Source organism: Microcaecilia unicolor, chromosome 6 (genome assembly GCF_901765095.1).
Source record: "Microcaecilia unicolor chromosome 6, aMicUni1.1, whole genome shotgun sequence".
Classification (NCBI taxonomy): Eukaryota; Metazoa; Chordata; class Amphibia; order Gymnophiona; family Siphonopidae; genus Microcaecilia; species Microcaecilia unicolor.
Window position 1 is genome coordinate 83,900,977 of NC_044036.1, and position 24,756 is coordinate 83,925,732.

A 24,756-nucleotide genomic window follows, 5' to 3' on the forward strand; every position below is an offset into this window, starting at 1 on the left:
GGTATTACAGATATATTTATAATACTTTTTCTGTGCCTGGAATCGTAATTAGAGGCTTGACAGGGTTTCTTTTCTTTCTTTGACAGCCTCTGGGGTGTTAAACTCGGGTGTCTCGAGTCCACCCCCCTTCCTCCCCATCTCCCTGGCTTAGCAGGGAAGGGCCGTCCCTTTCTCTGGAAAGGTGTACCGTCTTTGGGAGAGGCAGCCACTTTTAATAGGCAGCTGTTTTTAAAGAATTAAATCAAGTAAAAGAAAATTAAAATAATTCAAATGAAAGGAATTTAAAGGAAGTAGTTTTTTATTTCCCCAGGCTTATAACGAGCAGGTAGCTCTTCTGTCTTATTCTGTTTGAAGAGTCTTTATTTTCTTTTCTGGCGGAGCTATTTAAAAAAAAAAAAAAAAAAAAAAAGTGAAAAGTCAGCGTCTACTACTACTACTACTACTATTTAACATTTCTAGAGCGCTACAAAGTGTACGCAGCGCTGTACAAACACAGAAGAAAGACAGTCCCTGCTCAAAGAGCTTACAATCTAATAGACAAAAAGTAAAGCATTTAAATTTAAAATATTTAAGCAGTCAAGCACAAGAGAACAGTCACAGAAGGACAGAAGATGTTGAAGGGTGGTCAGTGTGATTAGGTGTAACTCTGGTTGGAGTAGTGGGAGAAGGTGATAGGAGATATACTATAGGATGTCATTCTGAGGCCAGGCTAAGTCTAAAGCAGGCTGTGACTTTAATCGGCGGTTTTTTGTTATCTTCATTATTTTTCCTCTGCTATCCGGCGTTGTTAGCGGCGGTAGTTGTAAAAAAAAAAAAAAAAGAGAGAGAGGCGCGAACTGTTAAGCGCGTGCTCGCTCTTGGACAGGTCTGTATAGCTTGGGAGCTGTATTGACGGTTCCTGTCGGGCCAGAGGCTAAACCATGTTTTGTGCGGCATCGGAGGTTATCTGTTTTTCAGCGGCACGGATTTCCTGCTTCTTCGTCGGTCTGGTCAGTGGTTTTCTCCCCCGAACTTTGTTCTTCTCATTTGGGCGCGCTTGGCCGCCATTGTTTTGCCTGCAGCTGCAATTTCCCTTGACGCGGCAGCGTTTTTCTGCTTTTACTGTGTTTGGCTGTTTGTGCAATGGAAAGGAGATATTGTTTCTCCGGTAGTTGGGGCAATTGGTAGTATATTTTCCCCGCAATTAATTTTTACATGTATTTTTCAAGCTATTAAAAAAAACAAAAAAAACCCGAAATGTTACGATGCGAATGGCGCTCATTTTGTTTTTCCCTCTGTTTTTTCTCTGTCGGGGACTTTTTGGTTGCTAGCAATGTTGTGAATTAAAGTGCAGCTCAATTGGCGATTTCTTTGTTCTTGGCAAGACTCCGATTCAAAGTGCAGCTCAGTCGGGAATTCTCTGTTTTAGACAATGGGGCGAATTAAATTATATCTCAGCTCCAAAATAACCAATTTCCTATTCCTTTCCCTTGTGTGTGATGTTTGGAGGAAAGGTCTTTGCTATTGTCTAGCGCAGTTTTTATGGAGGTCCAGTGTGTGTCACTCTGTGTCTTTCTCATTTCCTGGTGAATAGGACTACATTGTCTAATAGTCAATTAATTAGTACTTTACAAATCTGGCCATAATATCTTAGTTCCTTTCAAGCATTTCCCTTCATGGCTATGATGTTATACAGTGTTTTAAGAACTTAACAAACATTTTCTATGGCATAGGCTATCTGGTTCAGGTGCCATTGTTTGTTTGGTACTTTACAATGCTGGACATAAGATCTTAATTCCTTTCAGGAAATTTTCCTCCGTGGCTATGTTCTTATACAGTGTTTTAAGATCTTAACAAACGTTCTCTAGAGCCTAGGCTATATGGTTCAGATGCCATGTGCAATGAAATACATTGTCTGATACTCAATTGTTGCGTACTTTGCAATTCTGGACATAAGGTCTTACTTCCTTTCAGCAATTTTCTTTCATGGCTATGCGTTCTCTTTGGCATAGCAGATGACAGCTGCATAGGCTACATGGTTCAGATGGTTCTCATATTCTAGGAGACTCAGTCCTGTCTACCGAGCACCCAGTTTTCTCAGATGCTTTAGAAGGCATGTTTTATTCACGTCTTCTCTACTTTCCAACTGTCTTGGAGTTTCTCATGTGTTATCTTAGTTTTCTTCTAGGACTTACAAGATATATGTCCACTTAGGGAGTAAAGTTATCAGGTCAATTTGCATTTTCTCCCACTTAAGGATAGTGGGAGGTCCTCACGCCATCTACTTGTATTTTTGTTTCCTCTATCTATTCAGCCTGGGCACATGGTAAACATTCTGGTTTTGTCCAGTATGACCATCCATAACATCTGCTATCCCTTTCTCTTCCTTACAGATTTTAGGGTCTTGTTTCAAGCTTTCTTGACGTCAGGTACAGTCTTGTCTCCTGTGGCACAAATTCACCACCTTTTCCGTAATAGGTATTTTCCAAGTCTATTCTTTTTCATTTTCATTTTATTCTTCCTCTCTCCAGAGTTTTTTTCTCTTGGAAGGAGATTCACTCATTTTCTGTGCATTTTTTGCCATAAGGGCATAAGTGTTGCCATAATGGGAAAGGCCAAGAGTCCCCATCCTGTTTTCAGATGGGGTCAATCCAGATTGCAAATACCACATTCATATCTCGTGAGTGTGCATCTGTTCATCTCTGTACATCTCAGTGAGGAAGGAGGCATGACATGATACGAGGTTTGGGGAGATCCGGTAAAATTAAAGGCCAGTGTCTCAGTCCACGCTCAACATATGGTGATCCTTTCATTTTCATTCTATACGTCCTCACTCCAGACCTTCCTTTCAATTGGAAGGGGATTCTTTCACTTCCTGTGCATTTTTGCTATTAGTATATGAGTATTGTCATACGGGGAAAGTCTAAGAGTCCATTAAGCCCAGCATCCTGTCCTCAGTTGTGGTCAATCCAGGTTGCAAGTACCACATTCATTTCTTATGGGTGTGGGTCGGTACATCTTAGTACATCTCAGTATAGGAGGAGTAATGTCCACGATACGAGGATGATGAGAAGGTCCTCATTACCAGTTTTCTTGCCCTGCTCTTCGGTCTCGCGTCGGCTCCGTGCACTTTTTTCTTAAGTTATGGTCGTAGTAGCAGCGGCGCTCATGAAACTACGTCTCGTCGTTTCATCCTTTCCATAGATGTCTGGTTCATTACAGACAGTCTTATTGGCAGAGTTGTCAGGTCAAGCAACGGGTGGTGCATTTCGGGCACACCCTAGGTTATGGGGTGCATGTAGCCAGGTCTCTCATTTGAGCTCTCTTTTGAGCTCTCGTGTGATCTCATTAGATTTCATAGCATGTTTCTATTTTTTCTCTCTTTGTTTAGTCAAGTTGGCGCAGACTGTTTTTGTCTTCTCTACAAGCGTCCCACTTTCTGTTTTCTCTGGATGTTCTTGGGCCTTCGGCCATTACCTTGCTCTATTTTGCAGAGTAAAATTTTACTTTCTAGCTCCCAAGAAGGAATTTTTTCTTCATTCGCTTTGGAGTCTCGGTAGTCTTTTTGGGCAGCTTTTCACTCTGTCAATTTCGTGACCATTGAAGAAAAAAAAAAAAAAAAAAGAGTTCTCAGTGGATAGTACCTTAAGGGGAGGTCCCAGTTCTACAACTATTTCTTTTCGCTCTGACCTTCCATGTGCCTCGCTTACTCTCTTGCTAAAAAGACTTGTCAGCGGCAGAGATAGATGCCCTCTCGTATCCAGATATTTATCTCTGATGGAATCCCTCCGCTCAGTTGGCCTCTGTATTCTCACTAGTGGTCTGGTGGTTGAGATTGAGCATTCTTCCTGCAGGTATGCCGGGAGCATATACACAGTGACCAGTTTTTTGATGGCTGCATCTGTGAAAATATATACGTATATTTATAGTTCTGCTACATAAGTACATATGTAATTCCACACTGGGAAAAGCTCAAAGGTCCTATTGAGCCCACCTTTCTGTCCACGGCCAATCCAGACCATGAGCACCTGGCTAGATTCCTAAACGTACAAACATTCTATACATGTTGTTCCTGGAACTGTGTAGTGTTTTATGGACTTCTATATGTTTCTAACAGATGAAAGGTACTAACAAGTGTCTACTGTTGATTTATTCCCGTTTTCACTAATTGGGGTCTACGACAAGAGTCTCAGGTGATTGGCTTGCAGAGGCAACAGCTACAGATGATTCTTTCTCTCTCAGTTGAATTGCGCTCTGAGATATGTTTTTTTTTTCATGTTGGGTAACTGCAGCAGCTGTCAGTTTATTTGGACCTTCAGTCTAGTTTGTAGCAAGGATTTAGGTACCTTCTTCGTCTGCATAGTATTTAACTGCATTCTTGTTTTTACCTATTTAGCTTCTAGTGATCAGGTACTTTTTCACTGACAGGCTTTACATACTTCCAATCTGTTGCTAGGTCAGCAATAGTCTACAATATCTGGAGTATTGTACTTCAGGATTTCGGTTTCCACTTTCTCAGCTGAGGTAGATTCATTGCAGTTTTTTGTTGCCAGGCGGCTCTGCTTCTACCTTTGTCATCCTTCTTTCAGTCGTTTTTTCTCGAGTCTCTCTGTCCTTTGCGCTGCACTGATAGTGCGGTAGGGGACAATATATAGTGGCCACTTGGTAGGGGACAATGTTCAGCGTCGCTTGGACTTTTCAGCTTCAGCTTTTTTGCTTTGTAGTCATTCTATTTAGTTTATTGGCGGTTCTTGGATCGTCAAGCTTTGGCTTCGTATTCATCCTAGTTTGGGTGTCTTCAGGGACTCTACCACATTCTCAATGTCTGTCCCTCCCGTAAGATTACTGCTTTGGTACTTCCCAACAGTCCAATCCTGGTCCGGTCCGGAGGGATGCTAAGGAAGGAGAAATTAGATCTTACCTGCTAATTTGCTTTCCTTTAGTCCCTCCGGACCGGACCAGGCCCCTCCCATGTTCTATCAACTCTTTAGATTCTTTTATTAAGTTTGGAAGTGTATTCGTTCCTTTACCACACGTGGAATGTTTAAAAAACAAAAACAAAAAAAAAAAAAGACTTTGCGTGGTCCATACCACTTCTCTGGTGGTTGCTGGTGAGCTCGGTTGCTGGAATGTATATAAAACCTTAATGGGTCATACCACTTCTCTGGTGAGAGTTGCAGGTGAGTTCAGTTGCTGGAATATATATAAAGCCTTAAATATGTCATACCACTTCTCTGCCGAGAGTTGCTGGTGAGCTCTAATATGAATGGGCATGCCACTTCTCTGGTGAGAGTTGCTGGCGAGCTCTAATATGAATGGGCCATGCCACTTCTCTGGTGAGAGTTGCTGGCGAGCTCTTGTACTCTGTTTTGCCGAGGAATTTGTGGCTGCTAGGATTCCATACGGCACAGAAGTTCTTTCTTTCTTTCCTGCTTTGTTATTCAAATACTGAGGCTAAGGTCACATGGCCAGGGCTCCTATTGGCTCTCTAGAGTCAGAGTTTTTTCTCAGTCTCCACCTGCTGGTAGGCGGGCACAACCCAACAGTCCAATCCTGGTCCGGTCCGGAGGGACTAAAGGAAAGCAAATTAGCAGGTAAGATCTAATTTCTCCTTTGTGTCCCTGTGTAATCTGATTCTAGTGCTCTGTACACATTGAAAAAATCCTTTCTTGTAGTCCAAAAGTGAAATGTCAGACTTTTTATGGTATAAGTTGATGGCAAGGATAGACCCCTCCAAAGAGTGAGATTTAAGTGTCTGGGCTATAAATCTATAAAAATCTTAAGTGCTTTGCAAATGAAAAGGTATAGAGTAGAGGCAGTATAAGTATAATTTTCAAAGGAATTTGCCTGGGTAACTAAGCAATAGCCTTGGTAAATTCTCCAGACAGAACCTTTCTCTACTCTGCTAAAAGTGTGTTCATAAGCTTTTCCTACACATGTACTTGGGTTTTTTCTGTTACGTTTACCTCTAATAAAAGTGGTGATCTGGATTTGTGCATGCAGTTTTCTGACTTAGAAGCCTTGATTTCTGGTGTGGATTATGTTGATGTGTATTTTGAAAACATGAAAAATTTGAGCAATGCTAGTATTGGTATGGATTTTAAGAGAAAGCTTTTAACCTTCCACACAGAGACCTGGTAGATGAAGCAAAAAACTACCTCCTCTTGCCCCAGGAGCGACCCTTGATGCAAGGACCTAGAACCCGACCACGTAAACCTATTCGTTGTGGGGAAGTGCTGTTCGCAGGTACATCAATTCTGCATTTAGGGCAATGAGAAATGGTTTTTATACCATTTGAGCAATCACATTAGATCTTACAAAAGAATCCCAGTACTGATTGCAATCACAATAAACATCACTCCTTAAAAAAAATGAAATCTTTTCTTCCAGCAGACTGGTAATGATCCATTAAATGTCTTTCTTATTTTATTTTACTCTGGCTTCCAGTCACTACCAATAAGCCCAAGGGTTAAAAAATTACAGTGTGGGGGGCAGTTCTATATGTGGGCACCCTGATTCCACACGGTGAATGCCTGTTCTATAGTGGCATCTTGGCACCTAGATTCCATTATAGAATACAAAACGTTAACCCATAAGAACATAAGAATAGCCATACTTGGTCAGATCAATGGTGTTTCCAACAGTGGCCAATCCAGGTCACAAGTACCTGGCAGAAACCTAAATAGCAGCAAGATTCATTCTACCAATCCCAGGGCAAGCAGTGGCTTCACCCATGTCTATCTCAATAGCAGACTATGGACTTTTCCTCCAGGAACTTCTCCAAACCTTGTTTTTTAAACCCAGATACACCAACTGCTGTTACCACATCCTCTGGCAATGAGTTCCAGAGCTAAAGTGAAAAAATATTTCCTCTTATTTGTTTTAAAAGCATTTCCATGTGATTTCATTGAGTGCCCTCTAGTCTTTGTACTTTTTGAAAGAGTGAAAAATTGATTCACTTCTTCTCGTTCTACACCACTTAGGATTTTGTAGACCTCAATCATATCCCCCCTTGGCCATCTCTTTTCCAAGCTGAAGAGCCCTAACCTCTAACCTCAGCCTTTCATCCTAGCAGAACTATGGTCATGTAAATGTGGCAGGGAAGCGTGTATCTGACAGTCTTCTGTAACTCAACACATGTAAGTGGGAGCTCTGCCCATGTATATGCCTCTTGCATCTATACCACTTACGTGCACTGTTACAGAATAGAGCTTAAGTGCCCTGCTGACACATGTGCAAGGGGTGTATAAGTTATATGGGGCAATTATAGTATTGCCCCATATAAGTCTACACTGTGATTTCCAGATATAGGTTACATGTGAGCTGTTTTTACAGACAGATTATCACATACTAAAATTCTTCCATTCCACAAAACTGTATCATCGTTCTACATTTTTTGCCAGCTTTGGCTATGTTTGCAATTATATAATAAAGCTATAATGTATATGAATTTTACTCCTGGGGGAATCTGGGCAGCTAGATCAAAAGAAGCAAAAGCCAAGGGGCAGGAGGTGTCCTCACTAGTTTAGTTACTCCTGCATTACAACCACTGCAGTCTTTCTGCATCCCGTGGAACAGCTGATAAGTTCCAGCAACATGGAAACATAGGGTGCCTCTACTCTGAATCTCTTCTCATGAAAATGAGATTGAAAGCTTGGTACCAGAGTACAGGCTCCGCATGGCTCAAACGTCCTGAGAAGAATACAGTGCTGGAATGTATCTGCTGTGTCGGATCAATGCAGGAACACTGCTGCTGTTGTAGCAGTTAAGAGTGGCTATCTCTCTGCTTTGGTTGGTGAACTTCATGTCTACATTAGAAGTGGATGGGGACGGGGCAGGGACAGAGCCTGTGGGGATGGGAAAGGGCAGGGACAGAACCTGCAGGGACGGGATGGGGACAGATTCCACGAGCCGGGGATGGGGACAGAGCTTGTGGGTAAGGGGATAAACTTTGTCCCTGTGTCATTTTCTACTTTGAAGCCTGTTAATGAACTGGACTGTTATTTATGTTTGAGTGTTGCAGATGAAGGTATTTTGATTTTTTGGAGAAACAAGCAAATATGCTGGCCACAACTAGCAAAGTTTGCATGGGAGATTCTATACATTCCTGCTACCAACACATCTTCTAAGAAGTCAAGTTGCTTGTTTTTATTATTTTTTCTTTGTGATTTATAAACAACAGTTGCACAGCATATTCTTTTTTTTTTATACTTTAATAAAAATATTTAAATACAAAATCATAAGTGTTCGAGGCTTCTGCAGATGAGGACAGAGCCCACGGGGATGGGATGGGGACAGAACCTGTGGGGACAGGACGGGGACAAACTTTGTCTGTGTCATTCTCTAGTCTACATATTTGGTTGGTGGGAGAGAGAGGCAAACTGGTTGGCTGCTTGTGTGGATGTGGAGGCAGGCTGACTGGCTAGATACCTACATGGGAGGTCTGTTGGCTGACTGGTGGGGTTTGGGGAGGATAGGCTAGTTTGTTGGGGGTGACTGGCTGGCTGGGAAGAGCATCCAGAGTATAGAGTATGTGTTCATGGTGGTGATGTGGGGTAGGATGAGTGATCTGTTGCCATATTTAGGGCTTCTGGGTTTTATTTATTTTAATTTGGTAATTCATGCATCATGTGAGGAGATCTGAGCTACCAATATCACTGATTTTAGAGCTCTGCTGTTTTTAACAATTGTAAGAGACATTGCTGTGTTACCATAAGAATTCAGTGCTAGGTGCAGTTGAAAGCTCTCCTCAGGCTCTATGGATTTTTAAAATAACCCCCCCCCCAAAAAAAAAGAAAGAAAAATGAACTGCTAAAAAGATTGCCCCCCCCCCCAAAAAAAAAAAAAAGAAAAAAATGAACTGCTAAAAAGATTGGCTATGGTGCAATTATCACAGTAGTCCTAGGGGGAGTCTTCCTCATAACAAAAAAATCTGCATATTTAAGACATATTTTTCAATTTTGTAGAGTGGAGGAGTAGTGGTTAGGGTGGTGGACTTTGGTCCTGGGGAACTGAGGAACTGAGTTCAATTCCCACCTCAGGCACAGGCAGCTCCTTGTGACTCTGGGCAAGTCACTTAACCCTCCATTGCCCCATGTAAGCCGCATTGAGCCTGCCATGAGTGGGAAAGTGCGGGGTACAAATGTAACAAAAATAAATTATGACTGAGAGAGTGGTTTTGTTATTTTGATGAAAGCGTGCAAAACTTAGCAACATTTTGAAATGTGTGCAGGATGTTTATTTTTGTGCTAAATTCCCACAGGAGTAACATTTGTGCATCTAAATTGATGGAATTGGCTAAAGTCTGGATTGTTAAGCTCCCTATCTTGTAGAAGCTCTAACATCTCTGTACTTCTGCTGTCTCTACAGAAGCCTCTGCCTTCATGGTTTTTTTTTGTTTGTTTTTACTGCTAATAAGTTGCACTCATGATCTGTAGCACCCAACACCATTCCTTGCCTAATTCTGGAACATACATGACCTGGTTCTGGACCTCTAACACATTACTGCCCAATGTTTGGCACAGTATTATATGATATTCTGATTTCAAATCTAAGGTCTTTTACATGTCAGTAATGCTACTTGCCCTGAACTGGGTGTTCTCCTTTAAAACCTGTTTTATAGACATTGTTAGCCAGCAGGTGGCGATGTAACAATGTAGCATTTTACAGTTGGTAACTGACAGGGTTAATCTCCAGCTGCTCTGAGACAGTGAGTGACTCTGAGAGACAATTCACTTGCAGCTGACAATCTCAGCATATAGTTGTGACTTAACAAGGACAGAGGGAGAGAGTTACAACTGGAAGTAAAAGCTGAGAGAAACAATTTTTTAGATGCAGCTCCTGAAAGCTGTATAACTAATTATTCTTCAACCTAAAGCGATTTGCAAAAATAACCCCCCACCACCATAGATCCTAATTTATGAGGAAGTTTAAACATGATCAAGAACCACTTTAAATTTAATCTGATGTATCATGAAAAGCCAATGGAGGGCCATGTTTCTGGCAGGAAACAGTTATCTGTGTGTTGTCTCATCAGAGCCTAATAGTACAGCCTAGACCAGTGGTCTTCAATAATTTTTATGTGGGGGCCAATTTGGATCCAAAATGAGCTGAAGAAGAGCCTCCAATATCTTACCATGTAGGACAGTGTTGACCAGCATGTCAATGGCATCCATCTCTACCAGCCTGCTTTCAAACTTTTCATTGGAGAGTATGTGCAAGGGGAAGAGAATTTCCAAATGCATTCTCTTTGTCTAGTAAATGTCTTGTCCTTCAAGAATGTGGCTCTTTCCCTATCCAATTCCCACTTTCTGTCATGAGCTTGGTTAGAGAGACTGGTAGTAGCAGAAAACCCCCCAGAAAGATGGGGGGCCACCTCAGAGTTCTCCAGGGGCCGCCATCGGCCCCCGGGCCTTGTATTGAAGAACACTGGCCTAGACAGAGTGGCTGAGAGATTGTCAACACTTTCAGGTATCACTGAAAAAAGTGAAATGTCTAGCTCTGCAGGTAAGTCAAATGTACCAGTTAGTGCTACTATGAAAATCCTTTTTTTATCTCCCTGAGTTTTAATCCTTTTTTTTATTATTATTAAAAAGTTAACATACAATCTGGGGGCCCAATATTCCTGCTTGGTTAAACCCCCTGAGCTGGCTGGCCATTGATATTCCAACAGCACTACCCAGTTGAAAAACTGGCCATTCTCTAACCAGCTAAATTAGGTCTGTGAGCGGAGTTTGGGCAGAGTCTCAGCTTAGTCAGTTAATGGCAGTATTCAGTCCACTAATGAGCTAAGTAAGCGTATAAAGTTAGGACAGCAAAAAGGCTGAACCGGGCATCAGTCTGAATATCAGCCAGTGCTCAGTTAGTGTCTGGATCAGTGCACATACCCAGATATTCAATGCTGGGAGCTGCACATGACCCACCATTGAATTTGCAGGGTTAGTTCAGCCCATGGCTGTGAGCAGCTTACAAGTCGCTTACCACCCCAGGCTGAATATTATCCCCTGTAGTGTTAGCACTGTGTTGGATCAGTAATTCCATTGAGTCACTGTATGTTCACAGTTTTTAGGTTTCTTGTCTGAGTGCCTTTTCTGGGGTTTGTGTGAACCCTGGGTTGTTTTTGAGGTCACAGTGTCCCCAGAAATCATTATGAAATAGCTAATGGGAAGGGTACTTACCCAGAGGCAAGCAGCGCTCAGTGGGTGTAAGTGCGCTGATATAGGTGAGGCCTACACAATATTTGCCAGAACTTTCAAGTGGCCATGGGTTGACCCTTCATTGGTATTAGGTGACAAGATTCTTTGAGACAGAGGGCCAGATGCACTAAACTTAACGAGCCATTAACGAGCAAGTAGTAAACCGTGGCATGCACAAAATACTTCTCCGAGCCATTTTCCGATCACGGTAGCAACTAATGAAAATGGAATGCAGTTGATCCAAAGGCTATTATAATGAGTTGCACTACCGTTGCAAGGCTATTATAATGAGATGCACTACCGTTTTCCGATCCCCTTACCGTGGAAAACCTAACGGGAGGTGTACACCTCTCGTTGGGGCAAAGGAAAGAATCGGAAGGAAAAAAATGTCGTCAGGTCCTTCACTCAAAACAACAACAAAAAAAGGACGTCGTACTTCTTAATTAAATTTAACAAAAAAACGGTCGGGGGGGGGGGCGGGAAACGTCCAAGTGCTTGTCTGGGACGTCCTTTATGGACGTCCTTCACTCAAAACAACAACAACAACAAAAGGACGTCGTACTTCTTAATTTTTACTCTCGCTCTTCTGTTTTAAATCTTCCTTTGAGACATTTTTCCCTGCCTCATCGGCAGCTGAAGAGAGGGCTAATGGATGATTGTGAGCCCCCCCAGCCTCTCAGCCAATCACAGCGCGTTTAGCTGGCACCAGTGACAGCTAAACGCACTGTGATTGGCTGAGAAGAGACCTGGAGGAGGGGCATAATCAAACACCCTTGAAGAAAAGCCCATCCTGCTCGTCAGAGACGTCCTTTTTTGGTTTAGTGAAGGACGTCCCTGACGAGCAGGACGGGCTTTTCTTCAAGGATGCTCTATTATGCCCCTCCTCCAGGTCTCTCTCAGCCAATCACAGCGCGTTTAGCTGTCACTGGTGTCAGCTAAACACGCTGTGATTGGCTGAGAGGCCGTGGGGGGGGGGGGGCTCACAATCGTCCATTAGCCCTCTCTTCAGCTGCCGATGAGGAAGGGAAAAATGTCTCAAAGGAAGATTTAAAACAGAAGAGCGAGAGTAAAAATGTTTGTTTTTTTTTTGCTCGTCAGAGATGTCCTTTTTTTGTTTTGTTTTTTAGTGAAGGACGTCAAAAAAGGACATTCTTGGCATGCTCAGAGCAGCCAGCATAACGCTTGGCTGCTGCGCATGCTCGACTGGCCGACTGGTTTCTGAGGGAATAGAGAATGCAAGTAAGCTACAACGAGCAGCTCATTTGCATTCCCTTTCCTTGATGCATGGCCATTCCCTACCGATTTGCTATGGAATCGGTAAGGGAACGGCTCTTCCGAGGACTTTAGTGCATCTAGCCCAGAATGTTTCTTGTGTCAGGCTCTGCTGTACCAGTACTGAGCCCTTCTGGTGTTCCAAAATGTAGGTTACTGTTGACCTACAGCATCTTTTTTATATTCCAGCCATGAGCATACTTTTGATCAGTAATGGAAAACTGTATTAAATTGTGCATGTGTTCTATCAGATGGCAAAAACTCCCCCCAAAAATAATGTACTGAAAAATAAGTGACTTAGGGCTTCTTTTACAAAGCCACTCTAGTGATTCTTGCATAGCAAATAAGAGGATGCCCATTCAATTCCTGTGGGCTTCATTTATTTTGGTGCACAGGAATTGCTAGTTTGGCTTTGTAAAAGAAACCCTAAGACACTATAACAAGAGTACGTATTTATTTTTAATTTTTATTATTTTTTATATTCAATAAGCTGAATGCAACACCTAACTATAGTGTCTCAAAATGACTGTCCTAAAAAAGTGGAGAAAAAGAACCTCAGCAGAAATCACAGCTGCTTAAAAGGCTGCTTGCCATCTTGTCCAAAAAACTTCACACTGATCCCTTCATTTTTAATAAGTTTTCTCAAAAGGCAATTTTTAATAACACATCTTCAAAAGATAGTCACTCACATCCTATGCCTCTTATAACAAAGCATCAGATTTTTTTTTTTTAATACACTTAACTTGGAGTTTACAGATATGTGCAGCAAAACCCTGGAGCCAGTTATTTCCAATCTGCTGAACTTCCAAAGATGGCAATCCTAGCTAACGGGGTTGCCTTTATCAAAAAGTCTTTAAAGAACACTCATCCATTCCTGGCAAGGACCTCTTATTTAGGCAATTATGGCTGCTTCAGGGGATGTATGCTTTAGTGCTGCAAAACAGCTGCAACTGGATGGCTCCGTATCTATCAAAGGCTAGAGCAATGGTAGGTAATTTAGATCTTTGAGTGCTACAAGCAGATTGGTTTTGCAATATGCATGAGGTGCATTTGCATGCACTGCTTCCACTCTGTAAAAATGAAGATCATACATATTCATTGTTGATATTTGAAATCTTGACCCACTTGTGATATACTCAGACTAAAATTGCCTGCTCTGGACTAGTGTAGTTCCTCTAAACTCTTGTGTTATTCACGCTGGGTAAACTCATTGCAGTTTTTCAGTTTTGACAAACTAGATTGATTCTACTATCCAAGCACTTTTAGGCAGTGGCATGGATATACCAGTAAAACACTTTTACCCTACCCCCCATGCACCAAAAACAATAAAGTCAAAAATGTGTTGCATCATATTTGTTGGGTTAGGAATTTCTTGGGTAGGGTCTGCAATAGAAAAGTTAATATGTCTAGTAGTGTTTTCTTCTGGCTATCAACAGTCATTAAAGAAACAAAAATGTTTTTCCTGATAAAATGGATGTAAGTATCCCTTTTAAATCATTATTTTGTTGATTTCTGTAGTAGGGGGCTGGTGTAGCGGTGATGCCATTTCTAGTGTGGAGCGTTATGACCCACAGACCAATGAGTGGCGGATGGTGGCTTCCATGAGTAAAAGGCGTTGTGGAGTTGGTGTCAGCGTCCTTGATGACCTGCTGTATGCTGTTGGAGGCCACGATGGTTCGTCCTACCTGAACAGTGTAGAAAGGCAAGTCTATGACTCGCATCCTTCACAATTACGCTGCCAAATGTGTTTCTGACTAATTTACAGACAAACTGTGAAAATGGATTTAAGCATATACCATCTGCATGATTTGTTTCGCATTCCTACATGAAATTGTGAGAATTATCTCAGATCTGTCATTTTGTAGACAATATATTTCTAGTTTATATTGATTAAATTATGTAGTTTTTTTGTGGTGGTTTTTTCTGGAGTTTCTGAAGGAAAATAATTTCTTGAAGGCAGGAAGGTGAAATGGGGAAGAGATTATTATGGCAAAAAAAACAAGTCAAGCTTGAGATCTTCATTTGCTAGGTGTTTATCAAACAGCAGTCATGGGAGTTTTTAACCTGCTTCTGACTTGGGTTTCTTCCCTGCCTCTCTCATTGCTCTTTAACTTGCGAGTCATCACTTTGTTCTTCATCACTTTACACCGTTCTTAATTTCTGTGCAATGGGCAAGCTGTGATCTGCAGATTGCATTGCTCATTTCTAGCTGAGGTCACTCTTCATTCCGCCTGTGAGATTGGCTTGTTATGCTGTGTTACTTTTTCACACAGCATTTGTGGCTACTGGAATAAGCTCTACTGGTCACTACTGCCTTCTACTTACATTCAAGGGTATCTTGCTCTTGTGGGATTTCTACAATTTCTTGTGGTGGGATGGCGTTGACTTTTTGAGGAACAAATTAGGTGTTGGGAAAGTTTGTCATTTTTTTAAATACTGTTTTTAATCAGAATTAAATTGATAATTCCACAGGTTCCAACTTTGGAGCCAAATAGTAGAGAATGACATGGGGGTGGGAACCTGCGGTGACCCACTGTAATGGTAAACGTTTTGAAGAGCCTACCTCAGTTGCGGAAAAAAAAACTTTTTACCGCCCCTCGGGAACTGTAAAAAGCATTTTTCCCCACTGTAAAACAAAACAAAGCATTTAACTCTGATTGCCTTGAGTCCTTATTTCCACATCTTATTGTAGCCCCCCCCCCCTTCTGGGTCAGGCTTTTCTGCCTTTCTCCCCCCCCCCCCCCTTCCATACACCTTTTCAGAGTTGTTTTTCCTTCCTGCAGCCAGCAGTGATTCCTATGCGCTGCTCATTCTGACCCAACAACCATCTTTTTGTTGCAAATTCTTGTTTTTCTTCAGGCAGGAAGCATCAGACAGAAAGCTTTGAGATTGATACCAGCAGTATGCATGAATCACTGCTGGCTGCCCGAGACCTGTGGAAAGAAAAAAAGGTGCATGAGGGTGGTGGAGGTTGAGAGGCAAATGGCAATGGTATGGATATACCTAACTAAGCTTCAAAATGACAGTCTGACAAACCTTTACAGGTATGATCCAAAGACGAATCAGTGGAGCAGTGATGTTGCTCCAACCAGCACATGCAGGACCAGTGTTGGCGTGGCAGTTCTTGGTGGGTACCTGTATGCTGTAGGCGGCCAAGATGGGGTCTCCTGTCTCAACATTGTAGAAAGGTATTTATACAGAAGAAAGTTTTATTAATTAAAAAAATATTTTTTCAAAATTCTTATTTGTATAAACATGATACTATTCTGTTTAAAAAAAATCGGACTATAAAGTTCTTTAAACAATACTTTTAAAAAAAAATGAAATAACCTTTACATAAGCACAAAATTTGAGCAAGTCCAATGCTATGAATGCCCCAGCAGTTCACAAATGGTTTTCTATGACATTTCACAATTATGTGCAATAAAATATCTGTTGATTACCCATGTTAATAGTGTTGAAATGCAAGCTTGTATCTTCAGCAATTAATTTTATCTTTTCCTTTATTCATATAGTGGCCCTTTTACTAAAACTTACCGCATGCTAACAGAATTAGCATACTAAGAGCCTCTTTTACAAAGCTGCGCTACCGATTCTCGGTTCGGCAAATGAGAGGAATCCCATTCAATTCCTATGGGCTTCTTCTCATTTGCCACGCGGGAATCGCTAGCACGGCTTTGTAAAAGAAACCTTAAATGCTAAGAAGCCCATTTTATACCTAATGGGCTTTTTAGCATTTAGTGTGTACTAATTCCTCTAGCGCATGGGACCCTTTTACTAAAGCTCAACATGCGCTAGAGGAATTAGTACACACTAAATGCTAAAAAGCTGTAACATTATCTTACTAAGCCACTTTATCATGAGAGACAAGGTGGCCGAGGTCCTAATTTCTTGCTTATTTTGGTGCTGGCAGTACATCTGATTTTCTGGAAACCATTTTGTTGACTGATTTTCAGTTGAAAATGTAGGATGATGAGTGAAGTAGCAAAGAATTGTTCTAGGAAATCATATTTTGTAGCCCATTTTGAACAGATAATAAGTTTGAAATAAAGAATTAAATTCATTCCATGCATCCAAGCCTTGTGAAACTGTTGCACCATTGGAACAGTATTTGATCTATTTTAACTTGGTAAGGAGAAAATGTAAGACAGGAACAGGCAAATTTGTCAACAGAGTGTTGCCTCCCTAAAAGTGTCAAATAAACAGAAACAACAAAGAGGAAAAAATCCCTGCAGAAATTGAGGCAAAGAAGATGGAGCAGAGATGACCAAGGTGAGGGATGATGCAAGACTCATTTGTCCACAAAGTACAAATTTATCAAAACTCCAAATATCATATTGAGGCCCTGTTTACTAAGCCGCGCTGTAGGTGTGCTAGCATTTTTAGCGCTCACTAATGCTAGAGACACTGATATATTCCTATGTGTTTGCATTTGCTCACGCTAAAAACTCTAGTGCACCTTAGTAAACAGGGCCCTTGGACTTGTAATAAACATAGGACTTCTTTTACAAAGCCGCACTAGTGATTCCCGCATGGCAAATGAGAGGAAGCACATTCAGTTCCTATGGTTTCCTTTCATTTGCCATACCGAGAATCAGTAGTGCAGCTTTGTAAAAGAGGCCCATATTTTGTGGACAATTGAGTCTTGCATCATCTCTCTCCTTGGTCATCTCCGCTTCATCTTAAATAAACATAAACAATATAAACATAAGTTCCCAGTAACGGAGAAACATGAAGGTAGAGGTCTGGGAAAGTTATGGGGTGACTCTGAAGGCTCCCTAGGTTGAGCTGTGGCCTGTGGGGGGGAGCACGAGTAAGACTTGATCTTCACTCAAGGATTGATGGGATCGGCAGCCCTTTTATTGCTGTGTGCCAAAAATACATAAATAAAGCATGCTGGACCCTTTTTCTCCTTAGTTCTCTATTGAGTTAATATGTGTTAGCAGGTGGTGTCTTATGTATGTTCCTTCCTACTCCCTCCCAGGTAGGGGAGCAATGGTGAGGATAACCCATGGAACCGGTTCTTTGCCTCTCTACACAAGTGAGGCTTCCCAGAGTACCTTTAAGACCAGATTAGACTTGAGACGCATGGAAAATTTCTGCAACCTGAAAATACATTAAAAAAAAAAATCATTCATTCCTAGGTGTTCTGCTTCCGCAGCACCTTCAGGTTCCACTTTCAGCCCTTCCTAGCCGTAATTTATATCCTTGCATGGAAGGAATGAAAAAACAGCGGTGGTCATCAAATGAAGAAACAAAACAGCCAAGGAGTCCAACTCGGTGTAGTCACAGTTTTGTTGATGAGAAAAAAAATGACATTGACCCGACACAGACATATTTCGGCATATATTGCCTACATCAGAGGGGTCTGCAAATATACAAATATTTTTTTCTTTGTTCAGTTTTTATATGTAACAAAATAGAAAAACAAAACAATACACATAATCATATGCACATATAAAAATATAAAAAGGTGGACACCATGCGGGAGATAGGACACTGGTAGTTAGCTCTTCCACTGCTCTCTCTCAAAAGCCCGATTTTTGCCTAGTCTTTGATCCCTCCCATGGCTGGACTTACCGGGCTTTCTCCTCCTGAGGCTCTGTCAGCACAGTTTGCAGTGCTGTTCAGCGCGATGTCTTCCAAACCTGCACGCAAAGACAGGGAGCGGGTTTGGCTGACCGAGGGAAAAAGTGGCAGCTCCTTCCAGTCCTGCAGGCCTGTCTGTGAGCTCCACGTGGGTTCTGATGTTGCAGCAGAGGTGGCAATGCTCGTGGAGGCTCTGTTCAATAAGTGGTTGCAGCGTCTTGAAGACAAGCTAAGCAAAGTCCAGAGGACCCTGGAGGATTTGGGCCGTGAATTCCTGCATCATCAGCAATTTACCGGGGAGCTTGAGAAGGGCGAGGACACACCAACGGGAGCGGTGAGTGGAACTGGTGTCTGAAGGAGGCTCTGCTCCCTCTACTCTTTCCCTCTGTGGCGGTACTCTGTTCTGACTGATTGCTGTGCTTTCTAGGCCGAATGGGTCTGATGGCCCCAGCATGTATTGAGGAGGAAATGAAGGACTCCTTTTTTGGGGCAGGGCATGCGTGGAGATGTGCGGTGCATTTGTGTGTTGGTTTGCAGACTTTTGTCCTACCCTCCAGCATTATCTTATAGACTAGGGGCCTGTTTTTTGGGGGAGCCCTATTATCAGGCTTGTGACTTTGAGTTTGCATAGGGCTTGTATGACTACGCTTAGTAAGCCTAAGGTGACTGGTGAAACCATTCGCTGTGGGTTACTTCAAGGGTGTCTTTTCCTCCTCTTGGTTGTGATCTGACTGGGGGTGGGGTGTGGGTGTTGGTATGAGCGTTTGGGTTTTGGGTGTGTGGGGATTTGTTTTTTCCAATCAGGGACTTGTTTCGTTTTCTAGAGCCCTTCGACCAAGCTTGTACCTCAGATTGTTTTGTGCCTTGGATTTTACTATTGCTCTCTAGCCTATGGTGGAGAGAGCAGAGTGGTCTGCTCTAGTATTTGGCTTCTACCTCCCATCTCTACACCAGGCTCAACCTGACTCTACTGCAATATGTTGGTCTCTGCAGCACGGTTTATAGTTCTCCGCACTTGATGATTTGATCTTTTCATTGGACTGTCTGGCTCTTGGCTGCTGCTTTCGTCCTTTGGAGGACAGCGAAATAAATTTTTTTGCTTATTTTTGGAGGGGTGAGTAGTTGTGATTTTTCAGGGAGGGATTTGAATCCGCATGTTTGGCCCAGGGGATTTGGGGGAGGGTGGGCGTTTAATGTGGAGGCTCAGTGGGTTGGGCCAGAATTTTGAAGGTAGTTACAGGGAGACTAGAGGATGGGAGGGGATGGTGAGATTTTGGCAGGGGGGGATGTTCTGGGTGGGAATATTTGTTTTCTTCCTGTGGTGCTTGAGATTTTCCTTTAGATTCTTGTGTCCTTCTGAAACTTCTATATGAACTGAGCAACAAGGAGACTGGTGGCTGGGACGGTCTCCCTTACAGGTAGGATTTTTGATCTTTCTCTGGTTAGTCCAAATACTAATTATTATCAAACTGAAGGTTTTCACTTGGAATGTTGGGGGAACTAACTCCTCGGTTAAGCATACAAAAAGTTTACAACTACCACAGAGCATCAAAGATGATGTTGTCCTCCTGCAAGAAACGCACCTCAATTCTGAGGAACATGCTAAATTGAAGAGGTGGTGGGTAGGAGAGTGTATAGTTGCAGCAGCCCGGGGGAAGAAGGAAGGAATGGCCATTTTGTTCCACAGAGGACTCACAGACCATGTTAAAGTGTTACAGGCTGACCCATGGCGCCATTTCTTGATACACTAGGTCACTCTGGAACACCAGACTCTTATTCTTTGTACAGTGTATGCCCCTAATCAGTTTGATAGAATATTTTATAAAATGGCAACTCCGTTGTTGTTGTCTCTTCAGCTTCTCCCAATCATAGTAGGTGGAGACTTTATTATGGTCTGGGTTCTGACATTGGTTAAATCTTACTCTGTGTAATCCGAGTGGCATATGCTCTCTTGGGGCTTTCCCAATATGTGTGTGATGTTAGATCTGGTAGATGTGTGGAGGGTATTACATCCCTTTGATAAGGATTATACTCATTTATTTAGGGCACACTCCACACATTGGATTGATAACTTGTTGGTATTTCATCGATTGGAGATTTCATCCTTGGAAATTGGACCTTCAGACCACGTATGGGTTTGGCTGGAGTGGAGGCCTGAGGGTACAATGTCTCGGTTTTTCTGTCAGCTTTGTACATGGATCTCAGATTTTGGGAAGAGTTGCTTGCTTGTTGGCAGTACTACAAATTGCATAACATGCAGTATGAGCTGCACCTGGTGCTTTATTGGGAGGCTGCTTTTGAGGGGTCATATTATTAGCTATGCTAGTCACCATAAAAATGCTGGAGTTGGAAAGATTTTGCAACTGGAGCATCATTTAGTGATGTTACACCGGCGGTTTGGCTGTATGCATGATTTGCTTTGTCAGCAGCAACTTTTAGAAATGCAGACTACCTTAAATGAACTGCCTCATCAGCGGGTGGAAAAATCTTTGAATTATTATTGGTTTTATCTTTACAAATATGGGCACAAAAGCATCTCTTTCTTTACTAAATTGATTTCTTGTAAATTTGGTACTCAACGGGTTTTGGCCCTTTAAAGATGAGGCTTGATGGCAGATTACAAAGGATTCCTCCATTAGTAAAATCTTTGCTTCTTATTATGCATGGTTATATGTCAACCCCCAGATGATAAGGGTTTACCTACTACTACTACTACTACTATTTAACATTTCTAAAGCGCTACTAGGGTTACGCAGCGCTGTACAAGTTAACATAGAAGTACAGTCCCTGCTCAAAGAGCTTACAATCTAATGGACAAATGTACAGTCAGTCAAATTGGGGCAGTCTAGTTTTCCTGAAAGGTATAAAGGTTAGGTGCCAAAGGCAACATTGAAGAGGTGGGCTTTGAGCAAGGATTTGAAGATGGTTAGGGAGGGGGCTAGGCGTAGGGGCTCAGGAAGTTGATTCCACGCATAGGGTTAGGCGAGGCAGAATGGGCGGAGCCTGGAGTTGGCGGTGGTGGAGAAGGGTACTGAGAGGAGGGATTTGTCCTGTGAGCGGAGGTTTCGGGCGGGAACGTAGGGGGAGATGAGGGTGGAGAGGTAATGAGGGGCTGCAGACTTGAGTGCATTTGTAGGTGAGAAGGAGAAGCTTGAACTGTATGCGGTATCTGATCGGAAGCCAGTGAAGCGACCTGAGGAGAGGGGTGATATGAGTATATCGGTTCAGGCCCTGCCCATCAATATTTGTCAGAGTTGCCCCTCCACTCTTTACAGTCGTTGGAGCTGTTTCATTTAAATGAACCAATCCAGGATGAGAAGGTGCTGGGAGCTATTAGACAGAGCCTCTTGATGAAGGCCCCTGGGGTCTGATGGGTTCTGTGCAGAATTTTATAAGCTAATGGGAGATGAAGTGGTAGGGCCCCTTACTAGAATGTTTAATGTTATGGTCAATTTGGAGGCGTCTCTCCCCTCTCTTAGCTTGGTGAAAATTATAGTGCTTCCAAAGCCAGTGAAGGATCCATTATTACCTGAATCCTATCGGCCTATCTCGCTATTAAATTTTGAGGCCAAATTGTTACTTAAGATTATGGCGAACAAATTGGCCAGAGTGCTGCCGTCCCTGCTCCATAAGTCTCAAGTTGGTTTTGCCAAGCGAGTATCTATTACCAAAAATCTTTACAAGATTCTCCTTTCATTGGAACGGAGAGCGCGGGTTAGGAGTGCGTCTTTGTTAATCAGCTTTGACGTTGAGAAGGCGTTCAACCGGATACAGTGGGATTTCTTATGTGCGACATTGGAGACCTATTGTTTTACAGGTCATCTTTACTCTGCGATTGAGTCCTTATACTCCGCTCCACAAGCCTTTGTATCTGTTAATGACTGTACCTCAGCTTGCTTCCCTATTTTACGGGGTATCCGACAAGGTTGCCCTCTTTCCCCATTGCTTTTTGTGTTGACTCTATACGCTCTACTGAGAGATCTCCATGATTGACCTGACATTTGCAGCGTCTGGATGGGTTCCGATTGTTTTAAGGTGGCAGATTATATCCTGATTCATATCTTACATGCTAGGGAATCTCTCTTGGCATTATTAGAACTTTTACAGGATCTTTGGGGGGACCAGTTTCCTTTACGATGAGACCATCTTCCCATTAGAAGAAGTGGAGATTTTGCACCAGGGATGGATAATGCAGTTTTCCTGAATTGGGAGAGGCAAGAGATAGACAGATTGGAGCACTTATTAGCTGCTGGTGGAGGGATTCTTCCCTTTGAGGATCAACAACATGTAGTAGTTCATTGGGAGCATAGGTTTGCACACTGTTAAGTTAAGCATTATCCCCGGATTCTATATAGTGCTCCTAGAGATCCGTGCTGAAATCAAGGAGGATTCTATAACAACACATGTAACTTAATTGGCTTAACAAGCTAATTAGTGTTGATAACAGTACTTAAATAATAATGAGCACTAATTGGCAAACATTAGAATTTATGCACACAACTTGCTAAACATATTCTGTAACGCACTGCGCCTAAATTCTAATGCGCGCGGAGAAAAAGAGGTGTGGAAATGGGTGTTTTGTGGGCATTCAGAAATTTGCGAGTGTAGTTATAGAATATGGCCCTCTGCACCTAAATCTACGTTCCAGGATTTACACCATGTTTTCATTGGTGTAAATGGACACATGTAGTTTTAGGCGCTGAATCTATGTGCCGCTTATAGAAACTCTTAATCTGCACTGTTTTTTAGGTACCATATAAAATCCCCCCCTCCCCCCAATGTGGCTTCTTTGGCTGGGAGTGCCCTTAGTAATACAATGGGTGTCAAACCGAGGGATTTTTTTTTCATAACATCTCCGTGCAGGGTATCTCCATTTTGGGACTATATAAAGCACTTCTGCAGGTGATATGAAGGACAGATTTGGGGCTAGAGATGTGGGCCTCTCTTTAGCTGGGTGGGCTGTTCGGGCTGCTGTTAATGGTATTCCTTGCTTGATTTCTGTAGCCTGGCTTCAGGAATGTCACTTTCATGTCATCCATAGGGCTTACCTTACACAGCTCCAGCTTTCTAAAGTGTGTGTGTATGGGGGGGGGGGGGGGGGGGGGTCGGCATTCACCTACACGTATTAAATGTGGCAGCTGACAGTACTTTTGTGCACTCCTGTTGGGGATGTGTGAAGATTCAAACTTTTATGCTTGTCATAGGGCCAAGACTTTTGTTGAATGGAAGAGCAGCAACAAGGTGGCAACAATTGACTATCTGACAGTTTGTCTTTTCTGGTCACCACAGCGGTACCTATCCTTTGTATCTCCAGTCTCCTTCTGTAGTACCCAAATCACGATACTCTGATAAAACTCTATGATTGATGTGCTGTTTCTGTTCGATTAGCCCTCTTCATGAAAAATGACTATTCTGACTCTGTTCTCCTGTAGCAAGTTTTGAAATTTGGATTTCATGTTTTTTTTGTATGCTGGCCAACCAGTATGAATGCGCCAGTGTCTGATATCATGAGAAATTTATAATTCCCAAGTCAGGCTAAAGCCTAAATGTGATTGGCTATTATTACTTCTGATTGGTCAGATATGCTAAGTGCTGACTGGGTTATTTAGATCCTAATATTTGTCCTTAACATCATATAGTTAACCTACAAGGGTAGCCAAACAGTGCAAGATGGTGATTTAAATGAAAGACTGAATTTGTTTGAAGGCTGGATGATATTTGTAATAAAAGTTTCGGTTCAACTCACAAAGAAGCTTGCACCCTGGTTAAGTTAGCCCAAAAGGCTTCCAGAATCGAGCAGTATTTATAGACATATGCCAAACGTATGACTTCTTTGATCCAGAAAGCTACTGAAGAGTTAGAAATGGTCTATCCTTTGACCCCCAACAGTGCAAATAGTCCAACTTCTGAAGGGATTGGTAACCTGTAAATAACAAATAAGAGCCTTGTAGATGTCTAACAGGCATAATTCCTTATATTATCCCGAAGAATCTTCTCTCTGCAAGGATGGGAGACTCGCCAACTGGTTATCAAGAAAGGTGGAATCACCTTTAGGCAGGAAGGAGGGAATTGTTGGAACTGTAACTCCTGCGACTGAAAATTTCTAAAATCTGCCATGCTGAGCAGATTGCTACTAAAATTTAAAACACCATTGTAAGAGTGAAGTCCTTAATAGACACTCACCAAATTGGCTTGGATGAAGGCACCACCAGCATCTTAAGCACTAAAAGGGACATTCTGTAATGGGGTGCTTACATGTACATATGCATGTAAATGTACAGAATACTGACACTGATGTATGCATGTGTGTACATACACATGTAAATGTCCATATTTTGCTTAAACGCTGTTCTGTAATGGCATGCCTAACTTACATAGCATGTAAATGCAAGGATACGAAACATGGGCAGGCCATAACTTACTGTAAGTTATACAGACAGCTTCTATGTTTAAACACCCACACTTAGGCCAGGTCTATGTCTAGTTTAACTATGGGCTGGGTTACACCCTAATATTCTGTAATGGAACCAAAATAGGTACCCAGTTATAGAATTGTCCCCTAAATTCAGATCCCATGCAGGAATTACCAGTCCTAACAGACGCACTTCACTTCTCTAAGAAAATGAGAAATATCCACATATCCTGAAAGTGAACCCCCCTGCATGGAGCACTTATCTCAAGTGATGGCCACAACTTTAACCTTGAGCTGTTCTTCTTAGAA

General features: G+C 42.3%; 1 protein-coding gene across 4 annotated transcripts in view; it reads left to right on the top strand.

Annotated features, from left to right (window-relative positions):
* Positions 1-24,756, top strand: part of KLHL20 (kelch like family member 20) — a 154,240-nt gene that overhangs the window by 100,817 nt on the left and 28,667 nt on the right. For all 4 annotated transcript variants that reach the window (XR_003942558.1, XM_030207239.1, XM_030207241.1 and 1 more), the window contains 3 exons: positions 6,110-6,225; positions 13,965-14,148; positions 15,491-15,634. Coding sequence is in view for 3 of the 4 variants with exons in the window: in XM_030207239.1 (XP_030063099.1) it covers positions 6,110-6,225; positions 13,965-14,148; positions 15,491-15,634 (444 nt within the window). In the remaining variant the exon portion in view is untranslated. The remainder of the gene's footprint in view (positions 1-6,109; positions 6,226-13,964; positions 14,149-15,490; positions 15,635-24,756) is intronic.